The sequence below is a fragment of the Macaca mulatta genome, chromosome 5 (genome assembly GCF_049350105.2).
Source record: "Macaca mulatta isolate MMU2019108-1 chromosome 5, T2T-MMU8v2.0, whole genome shotgun sequence".
Taxonomy (NCBI): Eukaryota; Metazoa; Chordata; class Mammalia; order Primates; family Cercopithecidae; genus Macaca; species Macaca mulatta.
The window spans coordinates 2334414-2354989 of NC_133410.1; the positions used below are offsets into that span (position 1 = coordinate 2334414).

The 20576-nt window shown below is 44.3% G+C and overlaps 1 protein-coding gene across 3 annotated transcripts in view; it reads right to left on the minus strand.

Moving 5' to 3' along the window:
* POLN (DNA polymerase nu) overlaps positions 1-20576 on the minus strand; it is a 170633-nt gene that overhangs the window by 132263 nt on the left and 17794 nt on the right. For all 3 annotated transcript variants that reach the window (XM_015137860.3, XM_078002889.1, XM_078002888.1), the window contains 2 exons: positions 8515-8594; positions 2556-3056 (listed from right to left, as the gene is read on the minus strand). In XM_015137860.3, coding sequence (XP_014993346.3) covers positions 2556-3056; positions 8515-8594 — 581 coding nt within the window. The remainder of the gene's footprint in view (positions 1-2555; positions 3057-8514; positions 8595-20576) is intronic.

Below are 20576 nucleotides of genomic sequence, written 5' to 3' on the forward strand. Positions count from 1 at the left end.
AAGCATCATTACCAAAACAGCATGGTACTGGCATAAAAATAGGCACACAGACCAATTGAAGCAAATAGAAAACCCAGAAATCAACCAAAATACTTTGTTTTTTTCTGAGACAGAGTCTCACTCTGCCGCCCAGGTTGGAGTCCAGTGGCGTGATCTCAGCTCACTGCAAGCTCTGCCTCCCAGGTTCACGCCATTCTCCTGCCTCAGCCTCCCGAGTAGCTGGGACTACAGGCACCCGCCACCACGCCTGGCTAATTTTTGTATTTTTAGTAGAGACGGGGTTTCACTGTGTTAGCCAGAATGGTCTCGATCTCCTGACCTCATGATCCTCCCGCCTCGGCCTCCCAAAGTGCTGGGATTACAGGTGTGAGCCACTGCGCCCAGCAATAAACCCAAATACTTATAGCCAACTGATCTTCGACAAAGCAAACAAAAACATAAAGTGGGGAAAGGACACCCTATTCAACAAATGGTGCTGAGATCATTGGCAAGCCACATGTAAAATGAAACTGGATCCTCATCTCTCACATTATACAAATGTCAGCTCAAGATGGATCAAAGACTTAAATCTAATACCTGAAACTATAAAAATTCTAGAAGATAACATTGGAAAAACCCTCCTAGACACTGGCTTAGGCAAGGATGTCATGACCAAGAACCCAAAAGGAAATGTAATAAAAACAAAGATAAATAACTGAGACTTAATTAAACTAAAAAGCTTTTGCATAGCAAAAGCTATAGTCAGCAGAGGAAACAGACAACCCACAGAGTGGGAGAAAATTTTCACAATCCATACATCTGACAAAGACTAATATCCTTAATCTACAATGAACTCAAACAAATTAACAAGAATTAAACTAAAAAGCTTTTGCATAGCAAAAGGAATAGTCAGCAGAGTAAACAGACAACCCACAGAGTGGGAGAAAAATTTCACAATCCATATATCTGACAAAGGACTAATATCCTTAATCTACAATGAACTCAAACAAATTAGCAAGAAAAAAACAAACAATCCCATCAAAAAGTGGGCTAAGGACATGAATAGACAATTCTCCAAAGAAGATGTAAAAATGGCCACCGAATGTATGAAAAAATGCTCAATATCACTAATGATCATGGAAATGCACATCAAAACCACAATGCAATACCACCTTACTCCTGCAATAGCCATAATCAAAAAGTCAAAAAATCATAGATATTGGCATGGATGCACTGAACAGGGAACACTTCTATACTTCTGGTGGGAATGTAAACTAGTACAACCACTATGGCAAACAGTGTGGAAATTCCTTAAAGAACTAAAAGTAGAACTACCATTTGATCCGGCAGTCCCACTACTGGGTATCTACCCAGAGGAAAAGAAGTCATTATATGAAAAAGATACTTGCACATGCATGGTTATAGCAGCACAATTTGCAATTGCAAAAATGTGGAACCAACCCAAATGCCCATTAATCAAGGAGTGAATAAAGAAACTGTGCTATATACATATGATGGAATACTACTTGGCCATAAAAATGAATGAATTAATGGCATTTGCAGTGACCTGGATGAGACTGGAGACTACTATTCTAAGTGAAGTCAGTCAGGAATGGAAAATCAAACATTGTATGTTCTCACTCATAAGTGGGAGCTAAGCTATGAGGATGCAAAGGCATAGGAATGACACAATGGACTCTGGGGACTCAGGAGGAAAGGGTGGGAAGGGGGTGAGGGATAAAAGACTACAAATTGTGTGCAGTGTATACTGCTTGGGTGATGGGTGCAGGAAAGGAGAGGAAAGAAGAGGAAAAGAGAGGAAAGGAGAGGGAGGGAAGGAGGGAGGGAGGGAAGGAGGGAGGGAGGGAGGGAGGGAGGGAAAGAAGGAAGGGAGGAAGGGAAAGAAGGGAGGGAGGGAGGGAAAGATTTTTTAAAAAAATTAACAGATCAAATTTTTAAAATATTGTGCTTCAAAAGACACCCTCAATAAATTCTTTAAAAATAAGCCAGAAATTGGCAGAAGTATAAATGTTATATCTTATAAGAGACTTGTATCATAATGTATAAAGAATGCTTACAGATCCAAAATAAAACACAAATAACCCAATTTTAAAATGGGCAAAAAATTTGAACAGATATTTCATCAAATCATCAAAACAGAAAGAAGATATCAAAGAAGATATACGAATGGCCAATAAGCACATGAAAAGATGCTCCATGTCACTAGGTAATAGGGAAATACAATTTAAAACCACCATGAAATACCACTTCAGAATCACTAGAATGGCTAAAATAAAAAAAAAAATAGACAACAACAAGTGTTGACAAGGAGGTGGAGAATTTGAAACCCTAGTACACTGCTGGTGGAAAGTAAAATGGCACACCCACTCTGGAAAACAGTTTTGCAGTTTCCTAAGAAACCGATGGGAGCTATCCATTGTCAATCACTTACCACTGGAGGGGAGGGAAAGCCTTAAAATCTTGTTTCTAGCTCTCCTATCAAAATCAGACACTAAGAAAATGGGCTTCTTTTATGGTGTCAAGACAGCAAACAAAAACCATCACTGTTTACTAACCTGGTCAGCTCTTAACTGGGTGGAACCATCAGTATACATCAGAGTTACCACCAGGGCTGCTGCCTGTTTGAGCATTTCAATCAGCTGGCTTTTTGCCCAATCATCCAAATGCCTAATATCACAAAAATGTTTTTTCAATGCTCCTGAGTTCCCAGAATTTAGGTAGGCTTCAGCCTCATCAGTATCTTCTTCCAATGCCATTTGTTTACTTGTTTTCTCTGAAGAATTATTATATGTAATATGTTTTCTTTTAAGATTAATGCTTCCTTTATTTTCATTATTTATATTCTCCATTAGGAAATGCTTTCTTTCATGCTCCTTTTTCTGTAGAACTGAAGCCTCTTGATTATACTGTGGAATTAAACAACTTGAAAGAGCCAATGAGCTGATGCTCTTCTGTTTTTGGTCAGTAGATAGCTGATCTGTGAGTCTGACACCGAAGGACTGAGGAGAGAGCTTAGCGGAACCTCTTGATGTCTGACTTCTTAAAGATTTAAGATTCTACAGAAAAATGGAAAATATTTCATTAGAATATGGATTCCTAAGACAGATTTATAAACCAAACTAATTTCTGGTAAAAACTTGTCTAAAGTAATACAGAGACACAATCTTCATATTATCTATAATCACAACTTCTTTTTTTTTTTTTTTTTGAGGCAGAGTCTGGCTTTATCGCCCAGGCTGGAGTGCAGTGGTGCGATCTGGGCTCACTGCAAGCTTCCCCTCCCGGGTTCATGCCATTCTCCTGCCTCAGCCTCCCGAGTAGCTGGGACTACAGGCGCCCACCACCATGCCCAGCTAATTTTTTTTTTGTATTTTTAGTAGAGATGGGGTTTCACTGTGTTAGCCAGGATGGTCTCTATCTCCTGACCTGGTGATCCACCTGCCTCGGCCTCCCAAAGTGCTGGGATTACAGGCGGGAGCCACTGCGCCCGGCCTCTATGATCAAACCTTCTAAGGAAACCACATAGTGTCTTCTAGAGCAGTGATTTTTCTCAACCAAGGTAGGCATGCATATCTGGATCAAGAGCTCAAAAGCCAGTCAGGCATAGTAGCTCACACCTGTAATCCCAGCACTTTGGGAGGCTGAGGCAGGTGGATCACTTGAGGTCAGGAATTTGAGATGAGTCTGGCCAACAAGGTGAAACTCCGTCTCTACTAAAAATACAAAAATTAGCTGGGCATGGTGGCAGGCGCCTGTGTAATTCCAGCTACTTGGGAGGCTGAGGCAGGAGAATCACTTGAATCCAGGAGGTGGAGGCTGCAGTGAGCCGAGACTGCACCATTGCACTCCAGCTTGGGTGACAAGAATGAAACTCTGTCTCAAAAAAAAAGCTCAAAAGCCTCCAACAAGCCCCTGTTCTGGGAATCAATGCACGTAATGAGAGATGTCATGGATAGGAATATGTTGCATATGTGCATAAGAGAGAAGATTAATAATTTACAACTTCCAAGTAAAGACCATTTATAGAGAAAATGAAATCACCAAAACTATTTAATAATATGTTAATCTGTCTACTAAAAAAAATTTTTGGGGCCAGGCGCAGGGGTTCACACTTGTAATCCCAGCACTTTGCGAGGCTGAGGTGGGCGGATCATGAGGTCAAGAGTTCGAGACCATTCTGGCCAACATGGAGAAACCTCGTCTCTACTAAGAATACAAAAATTAGCTGGGCATGGTGGCGCATGCCTGTAATCCCAGCTACTCAGGAGGCTGAGGCAGGAGAATCGCTTGAACCCGGAAGGTGGAGGTTGCAGTGAGCCAAGATCATGCCATTGCACTCCAGCCTGGGTGACAGAGCAAGACTCTGTCTTGAAAAAAAAAAAAAAATTAAACCCAACTCAATAGCAGTTCTCTACCTGTCTCATTCTCATTCCATCAATGTACAATATACATTCATAGATCCACAAACTAATCAAGGTGGGGAAAGCAATCCTATCCATTTCATTATAGAACTTATTTATGATAACACTTTATTTTTAAGGTTTCTTCTCTTTTCCTTTTTTTTTTTTTTTTTTTTGAGACAGGGTCTTGCTCTGTTGCCCAGGTTGAAGTGCAGTGGCACAATCTCAGCTCACTGCAACCTCCATGTCCCTGGTTTAGGTGATCCTTCCACCTCAGCCTCCCATGTAGCTGTGACTACAGGGGTTCACCACCACACCCAGCAAATTTTTCTATTTTTAGTAGAGTGAGGTTTCACCATGTTCCCCAGGCTGGTCTCAAACTCCTGGACTCAAGCAATCTGCCTGCCTTGGCCTCCCAAAGTGCTAGGATTACAGGTGTGAGCCAACGTACCCAGTCAAGGCTTATTTTATATATATATATACACACACACACACACACACATATATATATATGTTGCTTTGAATGACTATATTAATATTACATTTTAAATAATTTTGAAAGAAAATGTTTTAACGCTTGGTCATATGTCATGAAAATTTTTAATGCATACTTGTATTTTTGTTTCAGATAAATACATGGTTTCCAAGAATAGGCTTTCAAGCATAAAATTACATTAACAATTCCGTGGAGGAGTAAACAAGAAAGGAATTCAAGGAGAAAAAGAAAAATATAAAATTTCAAACTGTTGAAGATCTTGCTCTGTCTTTTTTAAGGGGATTATTGTGGGCTGGGCACAGTGGCTCACACCTGTAATCCTGGCCCTTTGGGAGGCTGAGGCAGGAGGACTGCTTGAGCCCAGGAGTTCAAGACCAGTCTGGGCAAAATGGCAAAATCCTGTCTTACTACAAAGAATAGAAAAATTAGCTGGGCGTGGTGTCCTGTGCCTATAGTCCCAGCTACTCAGGAGGCTGAGGTGAGAAGATCACCTGAGCCCAGGAGGTCAAGGCTACAGTGAGCCATGGTCACACCACACTGTACTTCAGCCTGGGCGACACAGTGAGAAAGTCTCAAAATAATAATAATAATAAAAACAGGCCGGGCATGGTGGCTCACGCCTGTAATCTCAACACTTTGGGAGGCCCAGGCAGGTGGATCATGAGGTCAGGAGTTCCAGACCAACCTGGCCAATATGGTGAAACCCTGTCTCTACTAAAAACATAAAAATTAGCTGGGCATAGTGGTGTGCGCCGTAAATCCAGCTGCTCGGGAGGCTGAGGCAGGAGAATCGCTTAAACCCGGGAAACGGAGGTTGCAGTGAGCCAAGATCACATCACTGCACTCCCGCCTTGGTGACAGAGTGAGACTCCATCTCAAAAAATAATAAATAAGTAAATAAATTAATTAATAAATAAAATAGGCCAGGCACGGTGGCTCACACCTGTAATCCCAACACTTTAGGGGGCCGAGGCGGGCAGATCACCTGAGGTCAGGAGTTCGAGACCAGCCTGACCAACATGGTGAAACTCCATATCTACTAAAAATACAAAAATTAGCTGGGTGTGGTGGTGGGCACCTGTAATCAATCCCACCTACTCAGGAGGCTGAGGCAGGAGAATTGCTTAACCCAGGAGGCGGAGGTGGCAGTGAGTCGAGATCGCGCCACTGCACTCCAGTGAAGGTGACACAGCAAGACTCCATCTCCAAATAATAATAATAATAATAATAATGAGATGATTGTGGATATCAAGTTGTCAAAGTGCAGTATTTAATTTTTGTGAATATATTTCAAATAATGTAACAGTAAAAATGTCAATATTAACAATAAAGCAGAAATCACGTACTTTGCAATTTTTTTTTTTTTTTTTTTTTGAGGCGGAGTCTCGCTCTGTAGCCCGGGCTGGAGTGCAGTGGCCGGATCTCAGCTCACTGCAAGCTCCGCCTCCCAGGTTTACGCCATTCTCCTGCCTCAGCCTCCCGAGTAGCTGGGACTACAGGCGCCCGCCACCTCGCCCGGCTAGTTTTTTGTATTTTTTTTAGTAAAGACGGGGTTTCACGGTGTTCGCCAGGATGGTCTCGATCTCCTGACCTCGTGATCCACCCGTCTCGGCCTCCCAAAGTGCTGGGATTACAGGCTTGAGCCACCGCGCCCAGCCGTTACTTTGCAATTTTTTAAACTTGTGATAAAGACTTTAAATTTCAACTTTAAAATATATCAGGCAGTACACACAGTTTGAGATGGCCAGGCATGGGGGCTCACACCTGTAATCCCAGCACTTTGGGAGGCCAAGGCGGGAGGATTGCTTGAGCACAGGAGTTTGAGGCCACCCCGGGCAACATGGTGAAACCCTGTCTCTACCAAAAATACAAAAATTAGCTGGGCAATGATAGTGTGTGCCTCTAGTGTCAGCTACTTGGGAGGCTGAGTTGGGAGGATCACTTGAGTCCAGGACTCAATTGATTAGCTGGGCACAGTGGCGGAGGTAGAGGTGAAAATTGCAGTAAGTTGTGATCACACCACTGCACTCCACCCTGGGCGACAGAGTGAGGGGCTGTCTCGAACAAACAAACAAACAAAAACAACAAAATTATTTTGAGAGAAAGGGAGCAAAAAGTTTGCAGACCCCTGCCTTCGGGATCCAAGGAGCACAGTTTGTTCACCACTGAGAGATACAATTTCCATTCATTTACAGAGGGAAGAAGAGAAGAGTCCCTTCTCTGTGGAAGATACCTCTTCCCTCCACTCCAAGGGCAGATAATCATCCTATGAGCCCAGGGACAAATAATTATCCCATCAACCCAAGAGACAGGTCCTATTATCTCACTTTACTATAGGGAGTTTAGGTTTAAATTTAGTTAGCTTGGGACTTGAACACAGGTAGTTTACTCCAAAGTCCATTCTCTTAAACATTATGTAGCCTCTACCACTTTCATACACAAGGTCTTTGGTGATATGACCTTTTCTTTTTCTTTTTTTTTTTTTTTTGAGACGGAGTCTCGCTCTGTCCCCCAGGTTGGAGTGCAGTGGAGCGATCTCAGCTCACTGCAAGCTCCGCCTCCCGGGTTCACGCCATTCTCCTGCCTCAGCCTCCCGAGTAGCTGGGACTACAGGCGCCCGCCACCACGCTCGGCTAATTTTTGTATTTTTAGTAGAGGCGGGGTTTCACCATGTTAGCCAGGATGGTCTCCATCTCCTGACCTCATGATCCGCCTGCCTCAGCCTCCCAAAGTGCTGGGATTACAGGTGTGAGCCACCGCGCCCGGCCACAACCTCTTCTTATATCTCCTCTCTAGCCCGTACCACATAACGCACCCATTGTGAATGTTATATCCCTACCTTTCTGAACTTCTATTATTTCCACTACCCAAAGTTCCAAGCTTTCTTCCCTTTTCTGAAAATGTTCTCAATGTCCTGCCCCTACTCCCTTAAAGGTGGGGATCTTTTTATTTTTTATTTCTATTTTTTAGAGACTGAGCCTTGCTCTGTTGCCCAGGCTGGAGTGCAATCACAGCTCACTGCAGCCTCAAACTCCTTGGCTCAAGTGATCCTCCAGCCTCAGCCTCCTGAGTAGTTGGGACTACAGGAGCAGGCCACCATGCTCAGTTAATTTTTTTTTTTTTGTATTATTTTTTGTAGAGACAGAGTCTCCTTATGGTGCCCAAGCTGGTCTCAAATTCCTGGCCTCCAGTGATCCACCCTGCTCAGCTTCCCAACGTGCTAGGATTACCTGTGTGAGCCACTGCATCCAGCCTAGGTTGATCAACTCCTAATCATCCAATAGATCTCAACTCAGATATAATTTTCAGACTTCAGAAAGACATCCCTGATTCTTCTCGTCAATACCCAGAAGGGCAAAATGAAATAGCACAAAACTGAGTTAGATGTCCCTCCTATTGTCCCAGAGCACTCTGAACTTACTTCTTCTCTCACGGCGCTTACTTGCCCCTCCCCACATCCAAATTAAACTATAAGCTCTTGGAGAGCAAGAACACCCTTCTTTTTCTTTTTTAGGTGTTGTATCTACAGTGCTTAGCATATAGTAGAACACTTAATAAGTATCTGTTGAACAAATGAGTGTTATCTGTTTAAAATTACTCATATTTGCAATGATTTACCTTTTTTTCTGGTGATCGATTCTTCCCATCTTCAAGTTGTACTGAATACTTAACACTGGACTTGTTTATCACTTCTGTAGCTTTTAAAAACAACAAAAAAAGAAACATGGGGCATTAAAGAAACACTAATATCTAAGTAATACAGTTAACACTGAAATAACCTCTATAATCATGCTTATTTATTCATTATTAACTTACTTAAAACAATGTAATAAAATTCACAAGTAAAATGCTTAGTACCATTGCAATAAATGTTTATGTAAAGTACCTTCAAGTTAACTGAAGATAGCTCTATATAATCATAAAACATTTATTAAAAATCATTATTTGGGCCTGGTGCGGTGGCTCACGCCTGTAATCCCAGCACTTTGGGAGGCCAAGCTGGGCAGATCACAAGGTCAGGAGATCCAGACCACGGTGAAACCCCGTCTCTACTAAAAAAAAACAAAAAATTAGCCGAGTGTGGTGGCGGGGGCCTGTAGTCCCAGCTACTCGGGAGGCTGAGGCAGGAGAACGGCGTGAACCCGGGAGGCGGAGCTTGCAGTGAGCCGAGATCGCGCCACTGCACTCCAGCCTGGGCGACAGAGTGAGACTCCGTCTCAAAAAAAAAAAAAAAAAAAAAAATCATTATTTGGCATTTGCATTTGAATGCATGACTCTAAAAACCTAAGGTCAACATTTATAGAAACCTTAAAAGTATTATTAAAGGTTTGGGGAAATTCTTAGACTGAATACTGCAGTGGAGCAATTAAAGGTTCAGTAAAACATCATTAAAACAAACTTCTAACTTAGATTTTTGTTTTAATTTCAATAAGCCTGGGCTGAACAGTAAGTGACAGAACCAGGATCCAATCCCAGACAATATGATTTGGGAGTCTGTGCTCTTAACCACTGTGACATATATTTCTTCTGCAGGAAAAATAACAACCTAGAAATGCAAATAGGGGAAAATATTCCACTTACAATATAAAAACATTATACTTAGAATAAATACAACAAAAAAAGATACAAGGCTCTCAATGATGAAAATGTAAAATCTTATTAAATGGCATAAAAAAAGATCTGTACAAATGAAAAGCCACAGCATTAGGATATATATCACAAAATGTTTAATTCTTCTAAATTTAAGGCAATTCCAACTGAAGACCCTACAGGGATATTTTAATTTAATAAATAATTTCAAAGTACAAAGAGACAAGAAATGTAAGCTTAGGCCAGGTACGGTGACTCACGCCTGTAGTCCCAGCACTTTGGGAGGCCGAGGCGGGTGGATCACCTGAGGTCAGAAGCTCAAAACCAGTTTGGCCAACATGGTGAAACTCTGCCTCTACTAAAAATACAAAAATTAGCCAGGTCCGTGGTGGCAAGCACCTGCAATCCCAGCTACTTGGGAGGCTGAGCCAGGAGAATTGCTTAAACCCGGGAGACGGAGGTTGCAGTGACCTGAGATCGCGCCACTGCGCTCAAACCTGGGTGATAGGGCAAGACTTCATCTTGGGGAAAAAAAAAAAACGTAAGCTTAAAAAGAAAAAAAAAAAGAGAGAGAGAAAAGACCTCTAGAACAGGACAGACAACCCAGAGACTGATCCCAAGTCTTTATATACAACAAAGACAGTATTCCAATTCAATAGAAAAGGATAGATTAATTAATAGGGCTGGTACAACTAGCACCACATCAAAAAGAAAATAAATGCATTGGGAAAACTATTTGGAACAAAAATGACAAAGAGTTAATTGCTATATATACAACAAGTTCTCATACACTTACAAGATAAGACAAACAATTCAACAGAAAAATGAGCAAAGAATAGGAAGAGGCAATACACAAAACAGAAAACCCAAACAGGAAACGAATACAATACTCAGGGAAATGCAAATTAACTATAACTGAAAACGGAGGGGAAGAGGTAGTCTCATGTATTGCTGGTAAAAACATAAATAATTAGACTCTTTCTAGAAGGCAAACTGTCAAGACTTATTAAAATTAATAATGCGTACATCACTCTTGGGAATTGGGAGGAGTGGGTCACAGGGAGCTTAACATGGGCCTCTGGGAATGCTAGTGATGTTTCCTGAACTGGGTGTGGGTTTGTGAAATTTTGACCTAAACGTAACAGGATATGTGTGCTGCTTTTTATATATATATACACACATACCCATATACACATATATACACACACGTATCTATATATACCCCAGCCATATATATATATGAGAGAGAGACAGTGTTCTTGTCTCAACAAAAACAGAAAATAGTATCAATCATCTAACCAAATAATCTCACTTTTGGCTGTTTCACAGAAATATATGCAACAGTAAACAGGTTTAAACCAAAACGTTTATAGCAGTATTGCTCATTTTGGCAAAGGACTGAAAACAAAGTAGATACCAATCAGAAGAAAACTGAGGAATAAATTACATAATATCCACATCATGAAATATATAGCCACTAAAAAGAATGACCTTGTTAAAACATAGATTGCAGGGGGGAAAATGACTCCAGCTATAGTGATTGACTGAAGATGATGACCTCATTTTTAAAAATAATGACTAAATCTCCCCACTTGTGTACACGAAGATGTTATGCACGTAACACTGGCACAGGTGGGGTCCCCTGGGAGACCACCTCTGTGATGAAGGCTTGCATTTGAAAAGGTGATTGGAGAGTGAAGGAGGCACAACCCAACCAAGGAAGATGCAGTCACTCAAAGGTCTGCCCTGGGCTGAGCACAGTCCTGCAGAGGTGTCTCCCAATGGGTCAAGGCAGCTGGGCTTTTATACCCCTGCACACACTAATCACTGGACCAGTCACTCCTGGGGAAGGCGTGGGCCCTTGAGCAAAGACGTTCTTTGCAGCCAGGCAATTGGGGAGGAGCTGTACCAGGAGCAGGGACAGTGCTTCAGTACTAAAGGGGCATATGGGCGCCACAGTGCTCGCTACAGTCCACACTGTGCTGCTCATAGCCACTTGCTTCAGAGACGTTCTGGGAGCAGCTCCTGCAGGATTCTGGTGGGCCTTTTCCTGGGGAAATTTAAAAAGGGAAGGTACTGGGATGAACTACATCTTGTTGCTGCAGCTGGCCTTGAGGTTGCAAATTACATTCATCTCCCCGCTCTACTGCCCATGCTAGGGTTCATCCTCACCCTTGCCTATCTCCTCTACTGCTCTAGGTGGCTTAGTTTACCTGATCAGGTAACGCAAACCCTCATCCCTGAGAGGTAAGCCCCTGGCCACCATGCCCTTCTCTGGCCATAGCCCCTGCATTTGCCATCAACTTTGGGCAGGGGACCATGAGGTGGCCAATCACATCACCTGGGTGCGTCTCTGCCCCCAGTGTGGTGCCAAGTGTGGCGGTAGCCAGGTGTGGTGGCAGTAACAGCTCTACCTCCACCTGATGCCCATGGTCAGTCATCCCAGAAGATGGAAATTACATTCCTTGCCAGCCAGTCTCTTGGCACGAGGAACTCGAAATAACCAGGCAGCAGCCAGAGCTGGAAATTAAATGACATTCTTCATTTGCCCCTGCTGGAAAGGTTTTCCCTTTGAGAGTCAAGACCTTTAAACCTTAAGAACCCAGAGGAGTGTGGGGGAGAAATACAGATTTCTAAGTGGGTCACTGGGAGTGATGAGTTTCACCTTTTGGTTCCCAGACCCATTTATCACACAAACCAAGGACACTGCATCAGTACTGGTCAGTGATTTGCAGTGCAGACTGCACCCTGGAGGTGACTGCTTCATCGCAGGTGTCACCTCCAGGCTGCACACTAGGTGAGCTGTGCCTTCCACAGACCATCCTGCTGCTCCATCAGGCTGGCAGCTTCTTGGTGTGTGGCTGTGAGGGAGCCAGTGGGTCCCATTCTCATGTGTCCACTGCTGCAGTTCCTTGGCTGTGTGCCGGATCCTGTGGATCAAACACTCTGTGAAACTTGGGTGACGGAGCTGACTCAATCCATGAGAACGGGAAAGGCAAACCCATGCCTATAACATGTGTTGGTTCCAGCCAAGATGAATCACTGTACCTTCTAGGGCACAAGGGATTCAGTGTTGTCAAATGACTGTTTCCCTCCAAGGAAGGTGCAACTGGGGACTCAGTGTTTCGTCTTTGTTGTTGGAAGACTGGATGTTCAGCAGAGAAATAGCTAGGTCAGCTCTGGTGAGGGAGAGCCCCATGCTATGGGCCATGCCCAGCATCTACCCACCCCATGATTTCATGAGAGAGCCCAGTGTGCCAGCATGGGCACAGCAGATGGCAGAGGCTAGTAGATGTCAACTGGCCAAGTCATCCTATTAATGTGGTGGTTTGGTGTGTCCTCATGGTGAATGTTCTCGGCTGGGATGTACTTCATGTCTGTTCCCACAGATCCCTCCACATGCCTTACTCCAGGAAGTCCCTGATCTTCCAATCTTTCTTATTCCAGGTACCTGAGCAACCTGTCAAGCCACTAACCATTGCCCAAGAGTTCCAAATGTGTTAACATTGGGGCCACTTCTCCTTCCACACCAAGTAGTCAAGGGGACCACCCAACATTCTACCCATTGGGTTTCCCTTGAGCGCTGTCTTCCAGGGCTGCCTAAATCAGGCTGTTCAGAGCCCACCCACCATGAACCAAGCTCGAACTTTTCCTGCCTCCATCAGCTGGTCTTAAGACTGCCCCCTTTAGAAGTACCAGTGCCAGCACCGATGATGTCATGGGTTCTGGGCCACACAAGAAGCTTGGTTGTGCCTGCTTGTACCTAGCACTAAATGAGCCACTTCCAACTTGCAATGGACAGCTGCATGCCCACCTCTCTGTGGGTCTGACAGAACCAGCTCATGCTGGCAGTTCTGGCTCACGGTCACTTGATGTCACCATGGCCTCACGCTCCACCTCTACCAGGGCCCAGTAGCATGACAGTTTTGTTTTTGAAAAATTTATAATTCTTTTCTGCAGATAGCATTGCCTTGCTCCAGAGTTCTAGGAGGTCTGCATTGAGATTTTCCTGCTGGGGCTTTGCCTTAAGCTTCACATGGCATCTTTCCCCACTACAGATACCTCTAACATCATAAGGTCTGTTGGGTTGGAAGTCCAAGTAGCTGGGCCACTTGCTTCACAGCCTAGGCCTCTTACAGGATGCTTTCCTATGCAGTATTCCCAATGTAGAATATGCTGCCTCCACTCCCTAAACCCAGAGATGCCTATCAGGTGTTATGGTTCACTCTTAATGGTTAATGTGGTTAACCACGTTGCAGGATGACTCGACCAGTTTCCATCTTCATTCTTAATGCTTCATTCTTAAAAATGCAGTAATTTTGCCAGGTGTTCACTTGTAGTCCCAGCTACTCGGGAGACTGAAGCAGATCACTCTGACCCCAAGAATTTGAGGACAGCCTGAGCAATATAGTGAGACGCAGTCTCTCGGAAAAAAAAAAAAAAAAAAAGGTGGCCGGGCTCCGTGGCTCACGCCTGTAATCTCAGCACTTTGGGAGGCCAAGGCAGGTGGATCACCTAAGGTCGGGAGTTCGAGACCAGCCTGACCAACAAGGAGAAAGCCTATCTCTACTAACAACAACAACAACAAAATTAGCCAGGCATGGTGGCGCATCCCTGTGATCCCAGCTACTTGGAAGGCTGAGGCAGGAGAATCACTTGAACCTGGGGGACAGAGGTTGTGGTGAGCTGAGATCGCGCCATTGTACTCCAGCCTGGGCAACAAGAGTGAAACTCTGTCTCAAAAAAAAAAAAAAAAAAAGAGGCACTAATTCGTCCTTTACTTGCAAGGGGATATCCTACCTATCCCTCAGACCACCAAACTTCCAAAAACTTCATGGTTGTGGTGGGTCCCAGAATATCTGTGGGCTTATCTCCCATGTGTTGGACAGCAAGACGGCTAACAAACTTGCCATTTCTTGCTTATGCTGATTGGCATGATGTCATCAAAACAGTGGATGGCTGGATAACATAGCACTGGGGCAAGGTGCAAATTTATATTGTCCATTCAGAGTGAATATTTCTGCAGGGATGGAAAAGAATGTGTTCACCAAATCAGTAATTCCATTTCATATACCTGAGGTCTTGTTAATTGCCTATGCCATGGCCGGGCGCGGTGGCTCACGCCTGTAATCCCAGCACTTTGGGAGGCCGAGGCGGTCGGATCACAAGATCAGGAGATCAAGACCATCCTGGCTAACAGGGTGAAACCCCATCTCTACTAAAAATACAAAAAAGCCGGGCGTGGTGGCGGGTGCCTGTAGTACCAGCTACTTGGGAGGCTGAGGCAGGAGAATGGTGTGAACCCGGAAGGCGGAGCTTGCAGTGAGCCGAGATCATGCCACTGCACTCCAGCCTGGGCGACACAGGGAGACTCCGTCTCAAAAAATAAAACGAAAAATAAAATTGCCTATGCCACATCCAGCCCACCAGCTGTCATTAGGGCTATAACTTGGTCAAAACTATTCATGGTGTCAACTGTTATTCTCCAGGATCTGACTTCTATGAGCACCTACCTGGTGAATTAAATGAATATATGACAGGGACCACCCTGTGCCCTGAATCCTGTAGGTGTTTAAGGATGGCACTAACTTCTGCCATTTCTCCTGGGTTGCCATACTGCTATACTAATTCACTATCTTTGCTGGGAAGGCAGTTTCAGCATCATCCACTTGAGCTTACTCACTATGAGAGCTCTCATCCTCAGGCCAAGGAGCCAGTACCTGAGGGTTCCTCCAACAGTCTGTTCACTCCAAATAACATTTGGGGACTTGGAAAATGGCTTCAGAGTGAGCCCTCCCATTATGGTGTCATCTGGGCCAAGGTTCCATTTATTGCTTGAGTCCTCGTGCCTCTGACAGAGAAACCATGATGATACTTTAGGTCTCCAGGCATCAGTATCATATGAACGTTTCAGTATCCCCCTCTCCCATGTATAAGTTCTCAGAGTAAATGGCCACAGGTTTCCCTGGGGGAAAGACAGTAGGAATAGCTGCCATATACACTTGCTATGGTGTTGCACAGTCCTTCCTCCTGGGGACCCGGCCTCTCCTTCAGTCAGTCAGTTCCAGGTCTGAAGTCACTTTATGAGAGCTGTGCCTACCCTGCTTCTGACAGACACCACCACCTGGCCTCTATGTTAGGATTCTGTCTCCCTCACTGTTATCAGGAGGCATCTCCTACTATCATCCCTGGTCTATAGAGGACACCACTGAGATTCTCAGTGAAGCCGATGCTCCCCACTCCCTCATCAGCTTTCATTATTGCTTCGGTAAATACAGCATCCAGAGCGCCCTTCTGCAGAACACTGTTACCTGCTGAGTTTCCCAGCCCTCCACAATATGGACATTCTAGCATGTCCACCTCTCCTGGCTTTTCATGCCTTCTTTTACCATCTGCCCTGGCAGTTCTAACATTTCTACTTCACTTAGTGTGAACCCTCTCCTACAAGGAACTAAAAGCCATCCTAGCAGTATGTTGGCACCACCTCTTGGAATCTTCATTGGGTTGTCAAATCCAGTGTCTCTGAAGTGATCCCGCATCAATAAACTTTCCCTTACCCAACCTTAGTTCCACCTGCCTTAATCTAGTACCCTCAGACCCAGCCCACCCATAGGTACTCTCCCAGGCCTGCGTTTATGACCAGTTAGGTCCTGCAGTTCCTTGGGAGTAGAATCTCTTTTGTCCCTGTGCCAGTTATCAACGTACTGCCTCTCAGCTACAAATTCACCCCTCATCACACTGCATGCCCTACAGAAAATACACCTCCTTTGCCACCTGGCATGATGTTAACCTCTGTCAGCAGAGGGTGCTAGAGGGACGCTGCCAGAGAAGAGGCCTCTGGCTGCTGTGCTTTGCTTTCCTTTCTTCTTGCTCCTGCAGCTCTTAGCCAGTGTACTAGACACCCATGAGCAGCCCCACTGGCCACTTTCCAGCTACTTCCACAGACATTCTAGCCAGCCCTTCAACAAGTTTCACTCGATCCCTGTGGGCAGCTTCCTATTGAGTTTCACAGGCACCCCTACCAACTTCTCAGTGAGTTCAGTGATACTCCATAGGTGGGTTCCCACTTGCCAGACTGACTCAAGCACGTCAGCCAACTTCTTGGCCACCCAGTGGGCTACATCCACAACCTCTGACAGTCTGAATCTCAGCCTTGAGGGGAGAGATTCTGCTAAATTTGTCCCTTCCTTCAGCACCCCACTTCAGCCCTAGGGGAGGAAACTGCTCCCTGTGTCTGCTATTGCTGGATTCTTTAGAATTTTCTCTAAAGCTATTCCTGGTAGCTAATCCTGCTAGTTAGTAATGCCTTAAACATTCCCTGTTCAAATTACTCTATGGTTTCTGTCCCCTGACTGGACTGCAACAGGCCCAGTACTTTTTGGCTGGGTTATTTTGTGACTTAATGACCAGGAGAGGAGGAGGGGGCAGCAAAAAAGAAAAAGCCTGAACAATACATTTATGAATCTTTTCACAGTTCCATATGAAATGACATATGTATGCGTGTGTATAACTATACAAAAAGATCTGGGGAATTATGAACGTTGTTTGGTTTTTCTGTTTCTCCCTCCCCTCCCCAAAAACTTTTCCTAAAGTATTATAAAATAATGAGGGAGCATGTCTTATTTTTCAAGACAGAAGCTCTCCATTGTTCTCAAGCAAAGCTGTGGGGCGGCGGGAGCGCTCAGGGTGGGGCCATTTCTGCAGGTCTCAGAGGTATCTGATACTCAAGATTTATTTTTTAAATAAAATTTATTACAATTATTATTTTTTTGAAACAGGGTCTCATTCTGTTACCCAGGCTGGAGTGCAGTGGCACGATCTCAGCTCCCTGCAACCTCCACCTCCCAAACTCAAGCAACAATCCCCCTGCCTCAGCCATCCAAATAGCTGGGATTACAGCCACCCAGACAGCTGGGATTACGTGCCATCATGCCCCACTAATTTTTTGTAGAGATGAGTGTGAAAGGAAAATAAATCTTGGGAACCCCAAGTCACTAAGTTAAAGGGAAAAGTCAAGGTGGGAACTGCTTATGGCAAACATGCCTCCCCATTCTATTCAAAGTCAAATTCTATCCGAGGTTCACCTGAGACAAATGCGAATCGGATTGCTTCCTCTCCCCTATTGTTTATGTAAAAATACAGACTCACTAAATTGTGCTCCCACTGGTAAGCCAGACAAACCCACCTTGAGCCAAAGTCTTCTCGCTCTCGCCGACCCAGGCTGGAGCGCAGTGGCGCGATCTGGACTCACTGCAAGCTCCACCTCCTGGGTTCACGCCATTCTCCCGCCTCAGCCTCCCGAGTGGCTGGGACTACAGGCGCCTGCCACCTCGCCTGGCTATTTTTTTGCATTTTTAGTAGAGATGGGATTTCACTGTGTTAGCCAGGATGGTCTCTGTCTCCTGACCTCGTTATCCGCCCGTCTCGGCCTCCCAAAGTGCTGGGATTACAGGTGTGAGCCACCGCGCTCAGCTGAGCCAAACTTTTAACTCCACTACTACTATTTGCATTCCACCCACAACTTGTGATGAGGTCATCAGTGCCAGCTCACCTGCGGGAGACCAAACTCTAAAATCACATGTCTACTTTCTCAGACAACAACTGCCACCAGCTGTAGCAGATCAGGTTCCCTGAGACTGAGATTTGTCAGCAGAAAGCTTACTGGGGAGTGGCCTTGGAGATTAGAAGAATTCAGCCTGCAGAAGCTGAAACGTGATACATTGCAACAAATGCCTCAGCCAATGCTACCTGACGAGTGGGGTTGGCACAGATATATACAAGCTATAATTACAGTTATGTGGGGTATGTTCTGAGAAACGCATCATTAGGTGACTTCATTGTTATGAAAACATCACAGATCAAGGATCCCCAACCCCTGAGTTGAGGACCAGTACCTGTCTGTAGTATTAGGAACCAGGCCACACAGCAGGAAGTGAGCAGCAGGTGAGTGAGCATTCCCACCTGAGCTCTGCCTCCTGTCAGATCAGCAGCAGCATTAGATTCTCATAGGAGCATGAACCCTACTGTGAACTGTACAAGCGAGGAATAGGTTGTGAGCTCCTTATGAGAATCTAATGCCTGATGATCTGAGGTGGAACAGTTTCATCCCGAAAGCATCCCCCCAACCCCTATGCCATGGAAAAACTGTCTTCCATGAAACCAGTCCCTGGTGCCAAAAGGTTGGGGACTGCTGTCATATAGTGAACTTACACAAACCTAGATGGCATAGCTTACTACAATCCTAGGCTGTATGGTCTAGCCTATAGCTCCTAGGCTACAAACCTGTACAGCATGTTACTGTACTGAATACTGTAGGCAACTGTAACACAACAGTAAGTACCTGTGTATCTAAACATAGGTAAAAATACAGTATAAAAGATTTTAAAATGGCACTTATATAGGGCACTTACCATAATGGAGCTTGCAGGACTGGCAGTTGCTCTGGGTGAATCAGTGAGTGGGGAGTGAGTGTGAAACCTTAGTGCATTACTGTACACTACTGTAGACTTCACAAACACTATACACTTAGGACACACTAAATTTATTTTTAAAAATTTTCTTTCTTCAGGCCGGGCGCGGTGGCTCACGCCTGTAATCCCAGCACTTTGGGAAGCCGAGATGGGCGGATCACGAGGTCAGGAGATCGAGACCATCCTGAACGGTGAAACCCCGTCTCGACTAAAAATACAAATATTAGCCGGGCGAGGTGGTGGGCGCCTGTAGTCCCATCCACACGGGAGGCTGAGGCAGGAGAATGGCTTGAACCCGGGAGGCGGAGCTTGCAGTGAGTGGAGATTGCGCCACCGCACTCCAGCCTGGGCGACAGAGCGAGACTCCGTCTCAAAAAAAAAAAAAAAAAAAAAAAAAAAATTTCTTTCTTCAATAAAATCAATGTATTTTAACATTTTTTACTTTATACACTTTTAAATTTTTTGAACTTTTGAACTCTTTTATAACATTTACCTTAAGACAAAAACACATTGTACAGCTGAACACAAATAGTTTTTCTTCATATCTTGATTCCATAACCTTTTCTCTATTAAGATACTTCACTTTTAAAAAAAGTTCTAAACTTTCTTGCTTAAAACTAAGACACACACACACATTAGCCTAGGCCTACACAGGGTAAAAAGCATCAGTATCACCACCTTCTACTTCTGTATCTTGTCCCCCTGGAAGGTCTTCAGAGGCACTAATACATATGTAGCCGTCACTTCCTATGATAACAGTACCCTCTTCTGGATACCTCCTGAAGGACCTGCCTGGAGCTGTTTTACAATTAGCTTTTTTTCCATAAGTAAGAGTACACCCTAAAACAATGATAAAAAGTATATATACTATTGTAAATATATAAACCACTAACATAGTCATTTGTTTTCAAGTACTATGTGCTACATATAATTGTATATACAATTATACATAGTACAGTACAGTGTAGTAGGCTATGCCATTTAGGTTTGTGTAAGTTGACGGTATGACATAGATATATACTATATACAGAGTGCTATACTTGTATATATCTGGTAGTGCAGTAGGTTTGTTTATGCCAGCATCACAACAAAAACATAATGCGGCCGGGCACGGTGGCTCATGTCTGTAAACTCAGCACTTTGGGAGGCCAAGGCGGGCAGATCACCTGAGGTCAGGAGTTCAAGATCGGCTTGGCCAATATGGTAAAACCCTGCCTCTACTAAAAATACAAAAATTAGCCAGGCGTGGTGGCGGGCGCCTGTAATGCCAGCTACTCAGGAGGCTGAGACAGGAGAATCACTTGAGCTGGGAGGTGGAGGTTGCAGTGAGCTGAGATCACGCCATTGCACTCCAGCCTGGGTGACAAGAGTAAAACTCTGTCTCAGGGAAAAAAAAAATGTAATGCATTGTGCTATGATAACAGGACAGCTAGGATGTCACTAGGAGACAGGAATTTTTCAGATCCATTATAATCTTATGGGACCACCAACATATGTGCAGTCTGTCGTTGACCAAACATCATTCATTATGCAGTGCATGACTCTCCAGCCATAGAAGTTATAATCATAGAAAAAAATTAACAAAAATATAAAACGCACATACTAAGTTGTTAACATAGG